The following is a 22,369-nucleotide window of genomic DNA, read 5'->3' on the forward strand; positions in this document are numbered from 1 at the left end:
CACAGGAGGAGCCTGCAGGGAACAGCTCAGCTACAGCCCGTGACTCACCACACACGGCTCTCTAATCTCTCGGGCAGGGTGTTGGCATCTGTGGCTGTGCTCCCAGGGCTGATGTTGCTGCAACACAGAGCGGTGACTGTTCACTAAGGACGTGCTGGTTTCTCTACAGTAGACCATGGGGCTTGCAGTCTGCTGGGCTTTGATTATTACTCTGCAAGTCCCAGCTCAGAAAGGCAGCAAAGCTTTTTCCCACCCTGTTATTAAGAGATCATCCCCCACCTGCAAGTCACCCAGTTCTCCCCTCTCACTGTCTAAGGCTCTTGGTCCAGCTAAGCCATGAAAATTTCAACACCCAGACACCTACTATCTGTGATCTCACTCCTGCTTTGGCTTCTGTGGAAAAGGACCATACTCCTCCTCCAGGATTAAGGGGGTGGACAATCCCTTGCCATTTCTCCACCTGCGGCTAACACACTCTCTTCTTAACCTGTCCCTGAACTCCTTCAGCTTTGCTCTGTCCACACCCCTCCTGCCACACTCAACCCTGGAGACACCACATCCTGACACTTACACCGCTATCAGGCCACTCTGACTCACACCCACCATCTGACATTTCTCTCCTGCTCCTGGACTGTAGCAACCTTGGAGGAAACACACAAACATCCACCAACACAACTGTATATATGTTTGCACGTCTGTATGCATGTGCATAACTCCCCCCCACACAATCCCAGACCATTTTCTGGCCAGATCCACTATTAATACATCCGGAGTGGATATATTCAAATACCTTCCCCTACAATACTTCTTTTTTACTTGTAATTAGTCCCTTCTATGTGGGCTTGGTTCAACAACTCTTTATTGATCATCTTATATGTGCTGGATACGGAAGTCTGGGCCAACTATGAATATGATATAGCGTCTGCTCTTAAAGAAGTAACCATCTTTGAAAAGAAGAGGCATCACAGCAGCAGACATGAATGAATTAACCATACATCACAGTGATGCTGCGAAGCACATTGTGTGAATCATCTTGAACAGAGCCACAGAGAATGAAAGTACAGTAATTGCAGACAATACAACAAGAAGAATTGAGAATGATTCTCAGGTTCCTGGCTTGAGTGGTCAAGTTGACCAAGCATAGGAGGAAGGGGCAAGCTTGAGCTGGAGAGGTACAGAGGGATGGGGAAATCTCTTTTATCAGTATGCTGTTTGTCAGTATTCTGTTATGGCTTCCCTGGTGGCTCTGCTGGTAAAGAATCCACTTGCAATAGGGGAGACCTGGGTTCAATCCCTGGGTTGGGAAGATCCCCTGGAGAAGGGCATGGCAACCCACTCTGATATTCTTGCCTGGAGAATTCCATGGACTGTATAGTCCATGGGGTCGCAAAGAGTTAGACATGAATGAGTGACTTTCACAAAGTTATTTGATGATAGTTTGAGATCCTTATGAGATATTCAAATGGTAATGTCCCATGTTTGAAGCTCAGGAGAGAAAGCTGTGAAGGATTTGCACAATGCAAGTGGTTACAGAGTCATTCTGGGTACCAAGTAAGAAAAGATGGAAAGGAAAGAACTCAAGAGGTGTAAGTATTTAGCAGGTACGCAAAGAATAAGAAATGTATTGAGAAACAACAGCCAAAGATAAAGAAAATTGGCAACTTTTTCTGCCTCCTAAATCGACCTGTAATTGTATTCTCATTTCAAACTACTTGCAAGACTTTTCTCATTGGACACTGCTCTAATATCTCAAATTCAATTTTGTCAATGTGATTAAAAAAAAAAATTTTTTTTTTTCCAGATAAACCTGAAACTCTTGACTCTTCACAAATCCCTGACTCTTCACCAGCAGCATTTATGCTTTGAGTGACTCTATCCTGACTGGTGTCTTGTCTCCTTCACAATTATTCATCCTTTAAGAGTCAGCTCACCACACCACTCCACCCCAATCTCACCATCCAAAGTGTGAGTTCACTACTCTCTTACCTCTGTTTGCTTCATACCATGCAAAGAGTTCTACCACTGCATTGATAAGCTTATGTTAGTTATAGCTATACTATTTCATAAGCATCTATTTTTGTTTCTTGGATTGGTTATCTATATTGCCAATAAAATGCAAATTAAATGCTTGGGGAACAAACTCAGTTTGAATAAATAAACAAACAAATGAGTATAACTAAACCAGAAAACAATCTCCTCCTTTTTTCAGCCTTCTTACTTTATTTACCTCGATGTATATCATAAATTTTCCCTTTATCCAGTAACTTTTTTTTTTCTTACCTGAAGTACAGTTGATATGTTATATAAGTTATAGATATACCCTACAGTGAGTCATAATTTTTAAAAGTTATGCTCCATTTATAGCTATTATAAAATATTGGCTATATTCCCTGTTACACATACCCTTTATTAATCAATGTCATATGAGTAAGCCTCACAGCCATGATAACAATTTCTTATGTTGGAACAGCCACACATTTCTATTCTTTGCTTCTAAGGCATGTTGTAGGAGAGCACCAGATTCAGTGTGCACCTCTTAGATGTTATTTCTAATACATACCCTCATTGGGATTTTCAATGGAATTAAATGCTCAGTCATCTATCAAACCATTAGCCATTTATACCATGATGATTTATAAAGTGATTTTTAAATGCTGGAGTGGGTGGGGAGTAAGGAAGAGGTGATGGTAGAAAGGGGACACATTAATTTTTGTTGGTCTTTATGAAGCCTTTTTTTTAAATAACATTTTTGTTTTAGATAATACTAAGAGATGATTCCGGAGAACGCAATGGCACCCTACTCCAGTACTCTTGCTTGGAAAATCCCATGGACGGAGGAGCCTGTTAGGCTGCAATCCATGGGGTCGCTAAGAGTCGGACACGACTGAGTGACTTCACTTTCACTTTTCACTTTCACGCATTGGAGAAGGAAAATGGCAACCCACTTCAGTGTTCTTGCCTGGAGAGTCCCAGGGACGGTGGAGCCCGGTAAACTAATCACCTTTGTGTATATGTGAAACAAAATATGCTGGGAAATACAACACAGATATTTTGAATATATATAAATGTTAAAGCCAATTATTTGCACAAAGTACATTTTTTAACTGATGTATTGTAAGTATGTCTTAAGAAAATTAAGTCTTAAGAAAAGTACATTTACCATAATGTTCAACTAATTTAGAGGAAGAAAAACCTGTAGGTAATCTTTCATATTTTGTTAATTCATTTTAAAGCAATCAGCATGTCATTGGTAATGGCATTTGATGTTGTACAAAGAGATTTATGAAATAGATTGACTCTCATGCCAGCAGAAAGAAGTCAGTCAGGAGTGAGAGAATGAGCTGTGTATGATCTAACTTCCAAGTGCCTTCAGCTCACTGAGTCATAGGTTTCAGTCATAGGTTTTTAAAGAGGTCCTAATTCAAGAATGTCATCCAATGGCACTGGATTGTACATCTTCTCTCAAAGCCTTGCGATACATGCCTTACAGAGGAACATCATCCTTAAATTGCCTTTGACAACCTCCAGGGGAGACTAAATAATCCAACAGAAATACAATTTGCATTAGCTTTTCTCATTCTGGAAGCTACAATTATCTTCATTACTAAACAGAGATCAAATTCTAGATAATGAGGCATAAATACTTGCCTTTAGGACTCAGTTGCAAGAGCACTCACTCATTTTGGGTAGGACTTATGTATGTATGTATCGGAGAAGGCAATGGCACCCGACTCCAGTACTCTCGCCTGGAAAATCCCATGGATGGAGGAGCCTGGTAGGCTGTAGTCCATGGGGTCGCTAAGAGTCGGACACGACTGAGCAACTTCACTTTCACTTTTCACTTTCAGGCATTGGAGAAGGAAATGGCAACCCACTCCAGTGTTCTTGCCTGGAGAATCCCAGGGACTGGGGAGCCTGGTGGGCTGCCGTCTATGGGATCACACAGAGTCGGACACGACTGAAGTGACTTAGCAGTATGTATGTATATTTTCCAGGGATGATTTGAGAGTGTTTTGGTCAAGTCTGCCTTGTTTAATTAGGAATCCTCCTGGCAGTGATGGGGAATGAGAACTATCACCACGGTGTACTACCATCCACACGTAACTCAAGAAAAAGGTGTGGAAACTAGAAGACATTCTTCCCTCCTGACTCAACAACCTGACCAGTATTTATTGAGAGGCTATCATGGTGCTCAGCATTGTTCTAGGCACTGCAAACAAAGAAAAACTAAGCAGACACTCCTCCTAGACATCAGTCCTCTATATAGTTACTGACACTTAAGTAACACTATGAGAAAAGTCACTGGCCAGTTAATCCTTAAACAAACAAGAGTAAAATGTGGTTCTCAGCTCAAAGAGGGAGTGGTCCTTGACAGCTGAGGAAGAAAGGGATTAAGGCCATTGTACTGGATCCTGAAATGTGGCAAGATTAGAAATGGATAAAGAAGGGTAGGAGACACTGGGGAAGAAAGAGGGAGGCACATTTAATCACAAAGGGAACTCTGCTTTGTCGATCAACTTTGATGCCAAACATCTCTTTATAGTAGCAAATCAACCCTTTATACTATTACTGCTGCTAAGTCACTTCAGTTGTGTCCGACTCTGTGCGACCTCATAGACAGCAGCCCACCAGGCTCCCCCGTCCCTGGGATTCTCCAGGCAAGAACACTGGAGTGGGTTGCCATTTCCTTCTCCAAAATAATTATACTATTCTCCATAGTAATTATACTATTACAGGCTCTTCCAATAGGTCAGTGTCAATAATTAGCCTTTCTTAGAAGTCTCCTAATCTGGTGTATTCTAGAGCTTCTGTTTTTCAAGAAGACTTCAACTTAATATTTACACTTGCAAAAATAATCACACTATCATTCTTAGTTGAACTCGGTGCGCTAGGAGCTAGACACTATAGCTGCTACTGCTGCTGCTAAGTCGCTTCAGTCATGTCCGACTCTGTGCGACCCCATAGATGGCAACCCATCAGGCTCCCTCTTCCTTGGGATTCTCCAGGCAAGAACACTGGAGTGGGTTGCCATTTCCTTCTCCAATGAATGAAAGTGAAAAGTGAAATTGAAGTTGCTCAGTCATGTCCAACTCTTAGCAACCCCATGGAGAGCAGCCCACCAGGCTCCTCCATCCATGGGATTTTCCAGGCAAGAGTACTGTAGTGGGGTGCCATTGCCTTCTCCAAGACACTATAGAATGCATCATAAAGATTTTTCTGATTTAATCTTCACAGCAGCCCTGTTTGTTGGTGCCTGAGTAGCCAAGCCGTGTCCAACTCTTGTGACCTCATGGGCTGTAGCCCGCCAGGGTCCTCTGTCCATGGGATTTTCCAAGTAAGAATACTGGAGTGGGTTGCCATTTCCTTCTCCAGGGGTATCTTGTCAACCCAGGGATCAAACCCGGGGCTCCTGCATTGCAGGCAGATTCTTTACCGACTAAGCTATGAGGGAAGCCCCCTCTGTGGAATGGGTGGTACCTATTCCATTTGACAGGTCGGGAAACTGAGGCACAGAAAGGTCGTCCATGTCACACAGCTAAATAACTATGGGTTAGAGGATTCTGACTCCTATTAACGCTTTGTGATTTTGTAAATACAGCGAAGAGTGTGACTTTCCCTTAACCTTTCTAGACTTTTCTCCCAGTCGAGGTTAGTTAACAAGGGGTCCAAAAACAAAACAAAACAAAACAAAAAAAAAAACAAAAAACAAAAAACACCGATCCTTGGGATCCTTTGTGATTCTTCTAATAACTGTTTCTCCCTGAGTCAGACAAGCGGCAAACCTGTGGGAAGGGGCCGTGGGAAGGAGGTGAGAAGCCTTCACGGAGACCACCACCGGAATCCGGCTCCAGAACCTTCGCTCCCGGACAGCTGGCCCGGACAGCAGGCCGCGCGGAGGACACGGGTCCGCGCGTCGCTCGTCCTTCTCCTCGGCGCCACCTGGGCCCCGCGCGCGGCCACCTAGCGCACGGTCACCTCGGCGGCCTGGGGCGCAGAGAGCCGGCCGCCCTCGGCGGAGAGGGGCTCGGGGAGGGGAGGCGGCGGGGCGGGGCCGGTCATTCGGAGTTCCCAGCCCGGGGCCGTCAGGGCTCCAGGTGCGCGTGCGGCGCGGGGCGGGCGTCCCCCGGGTGCCTCCCTCCTCCCGGCCCGAGCCGCTCGGTCTGGCTCCGGGCTCCATTTTCTCGCGGAGGCCACACCTGGAGCCGCCCCTCTGGGCAGGGCTGTGCGGCCGCCGCCGGGGAGGGGACCCTCGGGGCGGGGGCGCCGGGGAGGAGCAGGCGCGCGCGCGCGGGAACGCGGGGAGCCAGCGGCGGAGGCGCGATGGCGCGGGGCGCGGAGGGCGCGCTATTGCTTCTCCTGGTAAGTGCGGGGAGCCGGCGGCACGGAACCCAGGGCGAGCCGGGGCGGCGACCGGCGCCCGGCCCGCGCCTCGACCTGCCCGCTTCCGCTGGGGGAGGGCCGGCCCGCCCGGCGATCCCTCTTTGTGCCCCGAGGTGGGACAGGGCCGGGCAGGCGGCCGCGAGCGGGGACCCTGCGGCTCCGCTGGGGCCGGGCGGCCGGTGGGAACCGGGCTGCAGTTCCGTTTCTCTTGCGGTCGCACACGGGCCCCAGCGCGTTTCTGGATATGCGATCTGCGGGTGCAGGGAGCCCTGAGGCGGGGACACCTTTCCTGGATTCCCGGGCTTTGTCCCGAGTCTCCTCCGACCGCAACATGGAGGCGGCGGCCGCGCCTACCTCCCCGGGCTCCCGCCGCTCGAGCGCGGCAGTGATCTGGGGAATACACCTGTATTCTGAGACTGCAGAAAGGGGCCCCAGAGAGTTTCTCTAATGTACTCTACAAAGTTTAATTTTTTTTCTTAAAGCCACGTTACACTTCAGATCACCCACCTATAGCTAGAACTTAAAGTTCACCAAGTTGATGTTATAAAACATCGCCTAATATTGAAGGTAATGAACATATGTAACCGTTTTAAGGTTTTTTTTTTTTCTTTTGTCCATCGATCGGCTGACTATATTGACAAGATATTGATTGGTTACATGTTGAAGAAAACATACAATTCAAAATACAGAAAAAGTTGGTTCCATTCCCTCCCACTACCCCCCTTTACCCACCCACCCCCAAATACTCATCATCGTAATTTGGTCAGAACAGGGCTCAGAGCCTAAGCTTTGTTTTGTTTTTGTTTTTGTTTTTTTTTTTTTGTTTGTTTTCCCTTTAAAAGATTACAGAAAGTCGACGTGCAGCGCAACAGTCAAATGGGGTTTTCGGAGGTTATTAAACTGGCAAACTGTGTTCGCTCTCTAGATCTGCATTTCTTATGCTTTACTTCTATACTCGGATTGGTTTTTAAATACATTTGTTTTCTGTTTGTTGAGGGAATTGCGCATAATTAAAGGGTTTGGCTTCTCTGGTGGCTTAAACGGTAAAGAATCCGCCTGCGATTCTGGAGACCCTGGTCAGAAAGATCCCCTGGAGTAGGGCATGGCAATCCACTCCAGTATTCTTGCCAAGAGAATCCCATGGATAGCGGAGCCTGGCGGACTGCAGTCCATGGGGTCGCAAAGAGTCGGACAGGACTGGGGATGTACTTGACTCTGAAACAGGCTTGCCAAATGGGTTTTGATAAAGTGACAGTTATCCTCCTAATATAGGTTTGCCTTCACCTTCCAGAGACTTAAATGTGTGTTCAGAGAGATTAGGTACAAAATCATATTCTGTTTTCTTATATAATGGTAAAAATAAAAAAATACAAGTACATTATCCGTATTAAAAGTTCTAATTTCCAAAAGATTGCCTTCTCTCTATCCCAGAATTACAATGAAGTAAGGACATTTTTCCCCCTGTGGGTTTTATATGTATATATTCATGTAAAATCGGACACAATTCAGAGAGTGAACAACAACAGCACACATATTTATCACATAAGAAAAACGTGGCTAATACAATCTAGGAATCTCAGTAAATTCTCACTTGTGAGCTGTTTAGGACCTGCAGATCTTTGTCACACCAGTTAATTTTCCTGGTTTTTATTTCATTTTGCCCAAGTCATTGAGGTCATTGAGGTGATGTTCAATCCAAGTTATTTTGTTAGTAAAACTTTTCAAAGATAATTTGCAGTTTCCTTTCTGGCCTGCAGAATAACAGAGCAACTAGTTCCCTCCTCATGGTATTTCCTGGCTAAAGGAGATTATCACGCTAGCATAGCACCTGGCTCAGTTTAAAGTTTAAATATTAAATCCTAGAAAAGAAATTGCCTTTATCCTCAAGTGGTATAACAAGCAGACCAATTAAAGTACATTTACAGAGAAATAGGTACATAACTTCGGCATATTTTTTACTCTAGCAATTCAGTATTTTTTGTCTACTGGACATGAACTGTCCGCCACTTTAAAAAGTGATTATAACTAATTGAATAAGCAAAACTCTTGGACAGTTCTTTGTATTTTCTGTAATACTTTAAATGATACATATTTGAGTATGTTTATTTTTGATCAAAGAACAGTGGGCAGTTCAGCATTTTGCCCTGATGTGTTTGAAGTTGGAATTATAGATTTCAGGGAAGAATATTTGTAAAGCATTTATTCCAACAGAAGTAGTTCTCCAGGACACGGGTCTTTTATGGAAGGGAATATAAATTGTAGTGTCTGTGGGTCAGAGTTCAGTTGCAGATCACAGAATTCACTCATTAAAGCAGGAAGGGCATTGTGTCCATTGCATCCATATGACAAAGACTGAGGAAACACTCCATTTTGAGCTATCAGTAATGGCTTCAAAGCCATCCAGCCAAGCCCAAGCACTTAGGGAACTGCTGCCTCTCCCATGATCAGGAACCCACACTTGCCACCCCACAATGTGAAAACAGACAAATCAGGGTGTTACTTCTGTTGCCAGCTCCAGAACCATGCCACGTTTGCTAGGATGTATAACACCGATATGTCCTGGGACCCTACATCTTGGCACTCAGGAATCTAATATAGATTTTACTAGATGGACCCTAGAGCTAGAGAAAGATGACTGCAAAGACCCAGATCCATCCACATCTGTGCTTGCCAGCAAGAAGAGCAGACACATGGCTTCTGCTTCATTTCCTTCTTTCAAATCTCATGTAAATGCTGATTGTTAATGCTAAATCATACTCTGAACCTTAGCTGCTGAGTCTGTAATATGTGATCTCTAACTTTCTTCTGAAGTTCCAAGAGACAAACCAGAAGCAAGATGCCAAGTGGCACTCACAGACCTAGCACACAAATAGAGCCCAACTCTGTCAGATGGGAAATAGAAGCAATTTTGTAAATAAAGGCAGAGAACCTTTGCTTTCCATGAGTTCTTTACATGGGATCTACCGACTCCCAAATGGTCCATGGATAGAATTCAGAAGGTCCTTAGACATGGCTGGGAATAAATTCCATGTCCAGTCTGAAATTTAACTGAAATTTAGTATTCCTTTAAATTATGAATGTAGGAAAGACACTGCAATAGCATAGCCATAGCATAGCTTTAGGGCTTTCCTGATGGCTCAGTGGTGAAGAATGTGCCTGCCAATGCAGGAAAGGCGGGTTTGATCCCTGGGTTGGGAAGATCCCCTGAAGAAGGAAATGACAACCCACTCCAGTATTCTTGCCTGGGAAATCCCATGGACAGAGGAGCCTGGTGACCTATAGTCCATGGGGTTGAAAGAGTCAGAAATAATTTAGCGACTAAACAACAGCAACAATTATATCAGGACTCAGGCTAATGACCTCAACTTGGTTAAATCTGCAAAGACCTTGTTTCCGAATAAAGTCACATTCTGATGTACTGGGGTTAAGACTTCAATATATCTTCTTTTAAGAGACATAATTTAACTCATAACAGGTAGGTGCGACTACTTATAAATTATCAGTAACACTGGAGTTGTGCTTCAGATTCTAATATGCAAGTAGATGATAGATTTTAGAAGAAAATAAAATCTAAGTGAGATGGTAAGTATTGAAGCTTATAAGAGTAAATTATCATATCCAGGGACTTTTAGAAATGTATGATTTCACATCTGTTTTTGTTCCTAAAAATTAATGGGAATTGGTATCTCTTTAACAGAAATTTCTTTAGTTATAAAATTAGGGGAAAGTACTTTGCAAAAAGACATGATAATTGAGTTTAAATTCTCCCTGATCATTAGAAATATCTGATGAGATAAATTAAAATCCCCAAGGCTAAAGTCCAGAAATATATATCACTAGAAAATTTTACTTACTTGTATCTGAGTCTTTGTGACCTCATGGACTGTAGCCTGCCAGGCTCTTCTGTTCATGGGATTTTTCAGGCAAGAATACTAGAGTGAGTAGCCATTTCCTCCTCCAGAGGACCTTCCTGACCCAGGGTTCAAACCCAGGTCTCCTGCATTGCAGGCAGGTTCTTTACTGTCTAAGCCATCTGGGAAGCCCTTAGAAACTTTCCAGTTAATTTAATTATCAGACAGGTATAAGAGTGAGAATTACCAGTCTAAATTTTGCAAAATAGTTTATTGATCAGTGATGCATACAAATATTTATGTGGAAAAGAAATTACACATTGAATAAGGGTTTGTATTTTTAAAACTGCCAAATTGCAGTAAAAATCAGAGACCTTAATTAAAATTATAAATGTGCTTTAGATCAATTTTAATATTTCTTAATAAACAGCAGCAACAACAAAAAATACAGCTGTTTCTGTCTTTCAGTGTGCCAAAGATTTTAACAGCTGATAACACTTTTCAAACATATAGCCCAAATATGACGGAAGATTATTTTCTTAGTTAAGTTTATCTTAAAGTTTCAGATGTATACCACATATGACATTGCACTATTTTGTTGATTTCAAATTATTTTTTAAATTTTTTGAGATTTTTATCATATATAAAGCTTAGTGATTGGAGTTACAGAAGCTGGAACATCAAGATTTATACCATAGTCTAATGGTAAGATGAACAATGCCATCAAGAAAATAAACTAGCTAAGAACTAACCACAAATGACCACAGTTGAGCAACTCCCTGCTCAATCTAGACGATGTATCAGATGTTGGGAGACAATGAAAACTCCAGAAGTGCTCTGCCCTCATGATGCTTACAGTCTGGTAAAAAAGTAAATGGCAAAATCCCAGGTGGGTGATGCTGAAGAGTGATGAGAAAAGAACACGTGGTGCCATGGAACCTACCGAAGGGGCTCCAGCACTGAGTGTCCAGCAAAGACCTGAGAGTAATTACAAGTTATTAAGATGATACAAAGAGAAGAAGGGGGAAGACGCTTCTAGTAGAGAGAAGAGCATATGCCTTTGCCTGAAGACAAGGGTGCATGGTTTCTTGAACGGAGTCCATGTAGCTGGAACACAGCATGCAGGACAGAAGGACATGCAGAAAGATGAGCCTGCAGCCTTCTTGGAACCAAGGAAGCCTCAAAAGATTTATTGACAAGTGAGCATTTTTAGGGATGTGTTCAAATCATTAAGAAAATGCAAAGATGAATGTTAGTTGAGTTGGTCATGAAAGGGTGGAGAAAGAAGAGATTGTAGTTGACTCATTTAATAATGAGACAAAAATAATTTTGCCTCATTATTAAAAAAAGATCTTTCAGAATTTGGGATGCTGTGATCTAAGGCTGGCAGAAAAGCCCAAACAGTACAGTGGAAGGAGTGTGCAGCATGGCAGGAGGCTTGGTTTGGGAACAAGGGACTTCCCAGGTGGCACAGTGACAAAGAATCTGCCTGCTGATGCAGCAAACGCAGGAGACACAGGTTTGATCCCTGGATCAGGAAGATCCCCTGGAGAAGGAAGTGGCAACCCACTCCAGTATTCTTGCCTGGAATATCCCATGAACAGAGGAGCCTGATGGGCACAGAATGCTTCTGGTATTTACTACTCCAAAGGCAAGACGCTAGAAGTTTAACTTCTAGCAATCCACAGAACCTTCAAGAAAAAAAATTAGCCACTCAAAAAGACTTTCCCTATCAGAAATGCCAGTAGCTTCCCCAGTGAGAAATGGTGATAGATTGTGAGAGATTCTCATTAGGGATTCATCTTACCTCTTTTTAAAATGCAAATATCCTCTAGACTGATTAAGCCTTGATACATTCATTTACTCATCAGGTATTATTGAGCACCTACCTACTGTGTGCCAAACACTTCCCTAGGTCTTGTCTCAAAATCACACCTTCATGGGAATGCTTTTCATCAGTCCAGCAGGTGCTGCCTGGCTGATGGGAAAATGAGAAGGGAGATTTGGGTGGAGACAAGAAGTGAGAGGTCCAATTTTCCCTATTCTAAAATATCTCTATCCTGCTATTCTTCCAAGTTACCTACAATACAAACTAAAAGTAAATCAACTGAAATAAATGGCCCATAAACTGCCTCGTGTTAGAGATCCAGTCTCCTTAGACCCCAAGAGTGCTAATTGGGAAATGGCACCAGTGGCCTGGCTCAGTCATCTTTTTTTTTTCTTATTTTTTTAAAATTTATTTTTAATTGGAGGATAATTGCTTCACAGTGTTGTGTTGCTTTCTGCCATACAACAGCATATAAGTATATCAGCCATAAGGATACATCTGTTCCCTCCCTCTTGGACCTCCCTCTCACCCCCTCTAGGTTGTCACAGAGCACCAGGTTGAGTGCCCTATGTTATACAGAAACCTCCCATTAGCTCTTTTGCATATGGTAATGTATGTTTCTTTGCTACTCTCTCAGTTCCCACCCTCTCATTCCCTCACGAGGTCTGCAAACCCATTCTCTTTGTCTGTGTCTCTATTCCTGCCCTGCAAATGGGTTCTTCAGTCCCATTTTTCTAGATTCCACATATATACACTAATATACAATATTTGGTTTTCTCTTTCTGACTTCACTCTGTATAACAGGCTCCCAACCAATCAGCTCTTCTTTCAATTTCCTCCTTCCTTTGTTTGCATAGTACTCTGCCGGGGGTCTGTTCACCTCAGGAGGCTGTCCTAGTTTTCCGACCCAGCACAGAAGGACATGCTGGACCCACGTCTCCAGAAGATACAGGTGGGAGGCGGTGTGTGGGCGGCGGCAGCAGTGGCTGGCGAGGTGCCCTCTGGGGACCCTGCGCGTGACCCCTGCCTCGCTGTGAGCCGCAGCACCGTACTGTCCACTGTCTGCTGTCTCCTCCCTACTCAAAGGATTTCCTCAGGATGCTGCCTTAGCATCTCTGAGAACGGCATCCTTCTAGCTACTCACACTCAAAATGTTGACACCATCTGCCGCCTTCTCCTATCCTTGACACGCAGGGCATTGCCAGGGGTTCACGTGGTCCCCATAAAGACTCACCCCACCCATCCGTCTGGGCGCCATGACGCTATTCCCGGTCCTCACTGCATCTCCCTTAGCTTACTACTTTAACCATCAAACCGTCTCCTGGCTCCCGCCCTGCAGTACTGCCAAAAAAATCGCCCTGAGGCTCTGAAGGCATAGAATCCCTCCTTGGAAGTTCATCCTTATAGGATCTGTGAAGATCCTTAGCACAAGGCTTTGTCCTTATTTTCTGCTCATATGGTCTGGGTGTCAGAATCCCCCCCTTCTTGTTCTTTGCCCTCTCCTTGTTCTGACACCTACAGTCCTTAAAGCAGATGGTTTCCTTCCACCTCCCATCTGCTCCCTCCCCTAAACCTCTCCCAGATTCTCTAGAGGAGATCCTTTCTGCCTTTTCTGAGCGCCCCAGAACTGTTTTTGCAGCTGTTATTCACACAATGAAGTTGTTCTACCTCTTATAGTAATGTTGGAGAAGGAAATGGCAACCCACTCCAGTATTCTTGCCTGGGACATCCCAGGGACAGAGGAGCCTGGCGGGCTACAGTCCACGGGGTCACAAAGCAACTAAACAGCAACAACCTCTTGCAGTAATGTGTGTGTTAGTCACTCAGTCGCGTCCACATCTTTGCGACCCTGTGGACTGTAGCCCCCCAGGCTCCTCTGTCCATAATATTCTCCAGGCAAGAATACTGGAGTGGGTAGCCATTCCCTTCTCCAGGGGATCGTCCTGAGTCAGGGATCCAACCCCAGTCTCCTCCATCGCAGGCAGATTCTTTACCATCTGAGCCACTAGGGAAGCCCTATGTCTGCTTTATCTCTCCTGACGAACTGAAGCTCTTTGAAATAGAATCAGTGTACCATGTATCTATAAACTAGCTCAATGCCTTGGACACAGAAGAATCCTTTAAAAACCTAAGAGTTAATGTATTTTTCTATGTTTGGAAAAAGTTGGAATAATAATCTTAATTTTATTTGTTTAGAGGAAATCTTTAATGTCTGGATGGAGTGAGGGGTAAATTTTTGTTCGACTTGAACACGTTCAGCAGTTCCTAGCTGTGCTTCCACTGTGTGCCAACCCGCCTTCTAGATGCTTGTGAGCAGCCCCACAGTCATGGAGCCTACAGTAGGGGAAAGGCAGGTGTAGGAAAAGCAATTCGACGTTTCTGGAGCAGCCACTGTGTGCCTTTTCATACTGAACACAGGGTGCTCCGAAAATGTCAGATTCTTTTCGGATGAGATGGTTAGATGGCATCACCGACTCAATGCACATGAGTTTGAGCAAGCTCTGGGAGATGGTGAAAGACGGGAGCCTGACGTGCTGCGGTCCATGGGGACACAGTCGGACACGACTTAGCGACTGAACACCACCACCACCACCATGTGTCAGTAGCTGGATTTGGTGATAGTTGTTAATGCATGAAGCTGGGGAGAGCCCAGTTACCCCCGACACCAAATGCCTCTCTGTCAATCCAAAGGCGAGACCACCACCTCCGCTGTAGCAGCTTCCTATAGTTAGTTAGACCACCACCTCCAAAATAAGCAGTTTCCTATAGTCAGTCATATGAAAGACCTGAATTTATGGAATTACATAATTGGTTTAGTTTCATTACAAGATAGAATCATTCAAGAAAGGGGGAAAAAAGGAGAAACATACATTGAAATTTGCCTAATTTCGCTGTCCTGCAGAAGTATTCTCACAGCTTTCTAAAACCATTGCTTTTCACTGTTGGGTTTTGCCAGTTTGCAATTGAAAAGCCTGTTTTCCACTTTGGACCTTGGAGGCAGTTCTTGGGCAGTTTTTGGCAATTCCTGCAGTTTGACTTACTGACAGAGCAGTGCCATCTAGTGATGTAAAAGGAAAACTTGAAGCTCTTGGTTTTCTTAAGCTTCTGGGCAAAGGGGTCAGGGGGAATCTGGTTTTCTCCATTCTATTTTTTAGTGTCATTTGCAGGAGTATATTGCAGCCTAAAGGTCGAAACAGCCTGTCACTTCTGTCTAAGAAATTATGTATTATATAGATATATCTGAAAATATGCGTAATACAGGTTTCCTTATATTGTGCTGATTCTCAAAGCATTTGTAGCAACTATAGAAAACACCAATACAATGCTAAATAAAATATTTCAAAAATGATAAATTCTCAGGATCAGTAAAAAGTAAGCCAGAAAAAGAGATATGAATCAGGAGAAAGGTGTGAACACTGTTTAAGGCAATCTTGTAGTCTATTTGATTACTGCTTGTGAAGTGGAAAATCTTGTGATGGGAATAATTCAGTTGCTGAATGTCCTTATTTGGAATATACTGTTGCATGCATCTCTGTAATTAAGGGCTCCTTATCCAGGCTATGAATTATGCAGGCTCTCCTCATTCCCCTGCTACTCTGTGATTTTACACAGCTGATTTCACAAGTGTGGTCCCTAGACCAGCAGCATCAGCGTTACCTGGAAACTTGTGTAAGAAATACAGATTTTTATACCCCATTCCAGACCTGGGAGTGTGTATGCTAAGTTGCTTCAGTCCTGTCCAACTCTTTGCGACCCTATGGTCCATAGCCTGCCAGGCTCCTCTGTCCATGGGATTCTCCAGGCAAGAATACTGGAGTGGGATTGCAATGCCCTCCTCCGGAGGATCTTCCCGACCCAGGGATGGAACCTGAGTCTCCTATGTCTCCTGCCTTGGCAGGCGAGTTCTTTACCACCGTTCCACTTGGGAAGCCTCATCCCAGACCTAATGAATCAGAAACTCCCTGGTGCGGCCCGGAAGTCTTGCATTTTAACAAGATGATTCACATGCCACTCATACTTGAGAATCACTGTTTATTAACATCCCTCCTGGAAAATAATTGGGAATGGAAAAAAAAGTTAAATATTAAAAAGCATATTTAGATATTTGTTAGTAACTCTAATTTTTTAAAGATGTTTTAGGGGCCAAGGAAATTGACACTAAATAAAATAATGTTGGCTTTTGGGGATCTGCAGTTTGTCTATGCCAAGTTAAAAATAGGAGCTGTCCAAGATTATACAACGTCCCTTGAAATGACAGTTTGCAACATGATCTAACAACTCAAGTGTAGCATAGCATTGTTAACTCTCTTTTAAAATTCTTGGTGTCATAAATGTTTCCAAGGAAAACATTTATGTTTTTCCCTTGGACTCTCAAGGAGATCAACCAGTCAATCCTAAAGGAACTCAGTCCTGAATATTTATGGGAAGGACTGATACAGAAGCTAAAGCTCCAATATTTTGGCCACCTGATGTGAAGAACTGACTCATTTGAAAAGACCCTGATGCTGGGAAAGATTGAAGGCAGGAGGAGAAGGGGACGACAGAGGATGAGATGGTTGGATGGCATCACCAACTTGATGAACATGAGTTTGAGCAAGCTCTGGGAGTTGGTGATGGACAGAAAAGCCTGGCATGCTGCAGTCCATGGGGTCACAAAGCTGGACACGACTGAGCGACTGAACTGAACTGATAAGAGGAAACAAACAAATGGCATCCATGGCCTTTATTTATCTCATTTTTATTTCCCTTAAATTATTTTAGCCAAAGCTGAAAACTCTTTAAGAACGGGTTGGGCGTAAGCCAGGGACCCTAAAGGCAGTTTCTGATTCTGCCTTGTGTTCAAAGAAGGGAAACAGAATTTGTAAAACACTCGGCCTGGTTGGAAGGGTGGATAAGAAAGGGAAGTAACAGGTGTTTCTGTGACTGTCGGATGGTGGGCATGAGATGGAAGAGCAGCAGCAGGCATGTTAGGTCACCTCTATTTGGGTCCCCAAACATCATCCATTGATCACCATTCTAAAGCAGGCTACAGTTCTTTCTGGCTGAATGGAAATAATAAGCCATTATAATGCCTCAAAGTTAAAACAACATTTTAAACTTCTTTGTACTCCTCTACATCTCATCTGCAATAAGTTATTGGTTAGTCTGAGATGTTAAAGTTTAAGGGGTCACCTAACCATGGACTCCGGAAGTAACAGTTAGAACTGGACATGGAACCACAGACTGTTTCCAAATAGGAAAAGGAGTACGTCAAGGCTGTATGTTGTCACCCTGCTTATTTAACTTATATGCAGAGTACATCATGAGAAACGCTGGGCTGGAAGAAGCACAAGCTGGAATCAAGATTGCTAGGAGAAATACCAATAACCTCAGATATGCAGATAACACCACCCTTATGGCAGAAAGTGAAGAGGAACTAAAAAGCCTCTTGATGAAAGTGAAAGAGAAGCGTGAAAAAGTTGGCTTAAAGCTCAATATTCAGAAAACTAAGATCATGGCATCTGGTCCCATCACTTCATGGCAAATAGATGGGGAAACAGTGGCAGACTTTATTTTGGGGGGCTCCAAAATCACTGCAGATGGTGATTGCAGCCATGAAATTAAAAGACGCTTACTCTTTGGAAGGAAAGTTATGACCAACCTAGATAGCATATTCAAAAGCAGAGACATTACTTTGCCAACAAAGGTCCATCTAGTCAAGGCTATGGTTCTTCCAGTGGTCATGTATGGATGTGAAAGTTGGACTGTGAAGAAAGCTGAGCGCAGAAAAATTGAGGCTTTTGAACTGTGGTGCTGGAGAAGACTCTTAAGAGTCCCTTGGACTGCAAGGAGATCCAACCAGTCCATTCTAAAGGAGATCAGTCCTGGATGTTCTTTGGAAGGACTGATGCTAAAGCTGAAACTCCAATACTTTGGCCACCTCATGCGAAGAATTGACTCATTGGAAAAGACTCTGATGTTGGGAAGGATTGGGGGCAGGAGGAGAAGGGGACGAAGAGGATGAGATGGTTGGATGGCATCACCAACTCGATGGACATAAGTTTGGGTGAACTCCGGGAGTTGGTGATGGACAGGGAGGCCTGGCGTGCTGCGATTCATGGGGTCGCAAAGAGTCGGACACGACTGAGCAGCTGAACTGAACTGAACTAACCATGGACTCAAAGAATCGAAACAGAAAGCTTGAAAATCATCTGCTTAAGGCCGATAGCCTATTAGCCAGGAGCAGCTGTCCTCCAGTGACTTGTAAGTCCTCCAGGGTTCTGTTTGTTAAACTTGTCCTCCAGGGTTCTGTTTGTTAAGCTCATCAAGGTGACTTCAGAAAAGGAAGTCTTTTCTAAAGGTGCCGACCTCGGGAACAAAGAGTCATTGATTGATTGTAAAACTGACCTTCCCTCATTCCTTTGCCAAAAAAAAAAACACAATTATTTTCTTTCCAGTTACCAAGAAGGTCAGTTTTTACAAGATGCATAGGTTCTTCTAACAATAGAAAAAAAAAATTTTTTTCCCCTAAATCAGTAAATTGGGAATCTTTTGAAGGATATGTCTGGTTCATCTAAAAACACTACTTGTTTGGCTACAGAAACTAGAAGTTTACTTTTCTTCTTCAGTCTTAAATGCTGAAGGCATGTCATATGTGACATTTTTCAATCACCAAGTTCCTTGTGAGAAAAAAAAAAAGTTAAAGATTTCACAGTTGAGAGAAACCATAATGTCTGCTTTGTCCAGACATCCTTCTAATGCTTGAAATCCTTTCATACCATCCCCACAGGCCATCACTCAAACTTACAGAACTGAAACTATTCAAAGAGAAGTGGGAAGGAGTAGAAATGTGGGACAGAAGCCAGCGTGTATCAGTTACTCCATTTATATTGTCTGCATCAGTTTGGAAATTTCCATCAATTCATGGTCCTCCAGAACTTATATGACCTTCTTGACCCTAGTTATTGCGGTAACTTCGAATTAGAAACACGTGGTCTAAGTTAGGGTTTCTGAAGCTTGGCACTTTGCCGTTTAGAGCCAGAGAGTGTGGCGCGTTGGCAGAGGGGCTGTCCTGTGCATCCTAGGATGTTGAGCAACTTCTCTGGTCTCTTCTTCCCAATAGTTGGCAGTAGCACTCACTTCCTCTACTCCCCCCCCAACCCCCCAACACAGAACTCCGCTTTGATAAGCAAAAATGTCTCCAGACTTTACCAAATATCCCAGGTGACCACAGGGAGGTGGGGGCGGGTTTGGGGAGTGTGTGTGCACCAAATCTCCCCCAACTGAGAACTACTGTTTGAACTAAAGAATGTGTGCTGTGAGGTGCAAGCCCTAAGGAAACATCCAAACCATCTCCTTTAGGAAGGAGTAGTTAAGATCTCAGCCATCTCCTTAGTCACATAGAGAGTTCCACAGTTGACAAAACGTTGGTACAGGTCTCTTGGGGTTTTTGTACCATGAATGTGGAGCGAATATCTCAGTCTGTCACATCTTTATTAAAGGTCTGTGAAAATAGGCTACTGCAGTCAATGTTCTAAAACGCAAATAGCAGAACTATTAGGTTGATTCCAAGAAACCCTCAGTTTTAAGTGTTAGTCGCTCGGTCATGCCTGACTCTTTGTGGCCCCATGGAGTGTAGCCCACCAGCCTCCTCTGTCCATGGAGTTCTTCAGGCAAGAATACTGGAATGGATTGCAATTTCCTTCTCCAGGGAATCTTCCCCACCCAGGGATCAAACCCCAGGTCTCCTGCTTTGCAGGCTGATTCTTTACCTTCAGAGCCCCCAGGGGCTTCAAAATCTATTTTGGTAAGTTTTTACGGAAGCATAGTGAATTACTGGATTTTCACAAATTGAGCCTACCATGTAAACCGCAGCCAAATAAGAAATATAACCAGCACTGCGACACCATTTCCACTGACTCCCTCCCCCTTAACCACGCCTTACCATGGTGCTCTCTCACACTCCTGGCCTGGCTATTCCTTTTGCAGGGCTCTGCCTGACTTGCTGTCTCATCCCATTCCAGTCTCTCTGCAGATAGAACCTCTGAGAGCCTCCCTGACGTCCTAAATTCCTCTCTACCACCCTGAACCTGCTTGAATTTTCCTTACAGCTCTTATCACACCCTATTTGTGTCCATCTTCCCAACATGTAAGAATCCAAGAGGACAGGAACACTCTAACTTAACATATGGTGGGAGCTTGGAAAATTAAAGGCATGGGTAAATCCAAATTTCTGAAATTTTAAGGTGAGGAAAATTCATTCAAGTCTTAGAAATGAGGAAATAGCATCATGCTAAGTCACTTCAGTCGTGTCCGACTCTGTGCGACCCCATAGACGGCAGCCCACCAGGCTCTCCCGTCCCTGGGATTCTCCAGGCAAGAACACTGGAGTGGGTTGCCATTTCCCTCTCCAATGCATGAAAGTGAAAAGTGAAAGTGAAGTCGCTCAGTCGTTTCCGACTCCGCGATCCCATGGACTGCAGCCCACCAAGCTCCTCCGTCCATGGGATTTTCCAAGCAAGAGTACTGGAGTGGGGTGCCATTGCCTTCTTGAGTGCCTGCTATGTGCCAGTCATTGCAATAAGTACATGTATGTATTATTTCTTTTAATTTTATAATAACTCTGCAAAATGAATGTTATTAGGCTGCTTTCAGATATAAGTACCAAAACCCAACTAAAAGATTAAATAAAAATAATATTTATTATCTCATAAGAAATGGTCCAGAGATAGGGGCTGGTTCCATATTTGATCAGTCCTATATCTCAAAGATGTTATGATTTCAGTTTGGCTTCTCTGCCATCTTATAAGCTTTCTGCTCATGGTCACAGGTGGCCCTCACCATTCCAAATGTCACATCCTTGCTCAGCAGTCTCCAGAAGCAGGTACAAAGAGAGGCTGTGATTTGTTTTTCTTCTTATCAGAGGAAAGAATCTTCTTCTGGAAGCTCCTTGATATCTCATTGGCTGAATACACATTGTTATAAACATAATGTTTGTGTCCTAACCCGAATTCATGTGCGGAAGCCCTAACTTCCAATGTGATAGCATTTGAAGGTGGGGCCTTTGGGAGGTAATTAGGTTTAGATGAAACTTTTGCTACTCCAAATAATTATAACAGCCTCTAGTAATAACAAAGTTCAGAAGAAAAGCCCTATCTTTATGCCCTCTCCTAAAAAGTGGTGATGAGATTGGAAACAAGATTGTAAGGTACTACACTTACACACCCAGATCTTGGCTTCTGAATACCATTCAGTATTAGAAATCAAGGCTTCCTGATGAAATGGTTCATTCTAAAGCTGGGACGGAGAAAATACAAGATGAATGTGGAATATCTTGTAATACTAGACAGTAAGAAAGAGCTCAAAAACCAAAGCATGGGGACATGTCAGAGGGACATAGAATTTAACCGTCAAGATCTTCCTTCCAGTGGCCACAGCTGGAACTATTTGAACAACAAATAAAATAGTATTGGATTATAATCCACAGAGTAAAATCAATATGTGTGAGTCCAAGCTGATAAAGATGATTGAATTAGTAAATAAGTGATAGAAAAAGAGATAAAGCTTTCTCACAAAAGAATTCCAAACAACAAGCATAGATTCCCCGCCCCTCTGAAGCAGAGCTTAACCTCTCTCCTCCGGCATATGCCCGTTCAGCATCCCCACTCTGAGGTGAGCTCTACTTAATGACTCACTTCAAAGAATACAGCCCGTGAAGGGAGAGTTGCAGCTTTACAGAGGAGAAACCTGCAAAGGATGCTTAACAAATACTGTCGCGTGGCTGTCATGCACCACTGATATGCTGTGATGAAAGGGCACTTCACCACCACTTGGTGGTATTCTTTACAAAAACACACCACCCACTTCTAAATGTAAGAAAAATAACAGATACATCCAAGTAAGAAGATACTCTGCAGGATAACTGGCCAAAGTCAAGTCCTCAAAGTGGTCAAGGTCATAAACAAGGAAAGCCTGATAGATGGTCACAGACTAGAGTAGGTTAAGAAAGCATGACAACTTCCTGCAACATGGGGCATTAATGGAGGAAATACCAAAATCCGAAGTATGGAATTTAGTTAACTGTACCAATTTTCAGCTCTTAGTTTTGACAAATGTACCACAGTTATTTAAAATGTTAACTTTAGGGGAAGATGAGTAAAGGCGCTTGGCACTCTCTCTACAATATTTGTGTAAATCTACAAATACCCCTGAATTAAAAATTCAGTTAAAAAGAAATGTGTGAGAAAACCAATATTGTATGTCAGATAATACTTCAATTAAAGAATTCAGGGAAATTCTCAAAAATCAATTGTTACAATGGCAAAAGCAT

The 22,369-nt window shown here is 43.4% G+C and overlaps 2 protein-coding genes across 2 annotated transcripts in view; one reads left to right on the plus strand and one right to left on the minus strand.

The window, feature by feature from the left end:
* LOC123331265 (collagen alpha-1(X) chain-like) overlaps positions 1 to 6,316 on the minus strand; it is a 95,563-nt gene extending 89,247 nt beyond the window's left edge. Inside the window, exon 1 of the mRNA XM_044934855.1 lies at positions 5,784 to 6,316. Within this exon, the coding sequence (XP_044790790.1) occupies positions 5,784 to 6,178 (395 nt within the window). The 5' untranslated portion in view covers positions 6,179 to 6,316. The remainder of the gene's footprint in view (positions 1 to 5,783) is intronic.
* The window catches only part of DSG2 (desmoglein 2), a 54,219-nt gene continuing 37,637 nt past the window's right edge, over positions 5,788 to 22,369 (plus strand). Inside the window, exon 1 of the mRNA XM_025273345.3 lies at positions 5,788 to 6,360. Coding sequence (XP_025129130.3) covers positions 6,322 to 6,360 — 39 coding nt within the window. The 5' untranslated portion in view covers positions 5,788 to 6,321. The remainder of the gene's footprint in view (positions 6,361 to 22,369) is intronic.

This window comes from Bubalus bubalis, chromosome 22 (genome assembly GCF_019923935.1).
Source record: "Bubalus bubalis isolate 160015118507 breed Murrah chromosome 22, NDDB_SH_1, whole genome shotgun sequence".
Classification (NCBI taxonomy): Eukaryota; Metazoa; Chordata; class Mammalia; order Artiodactyla; family Bovidae; genus Bubalus; species Bubalus bubalis.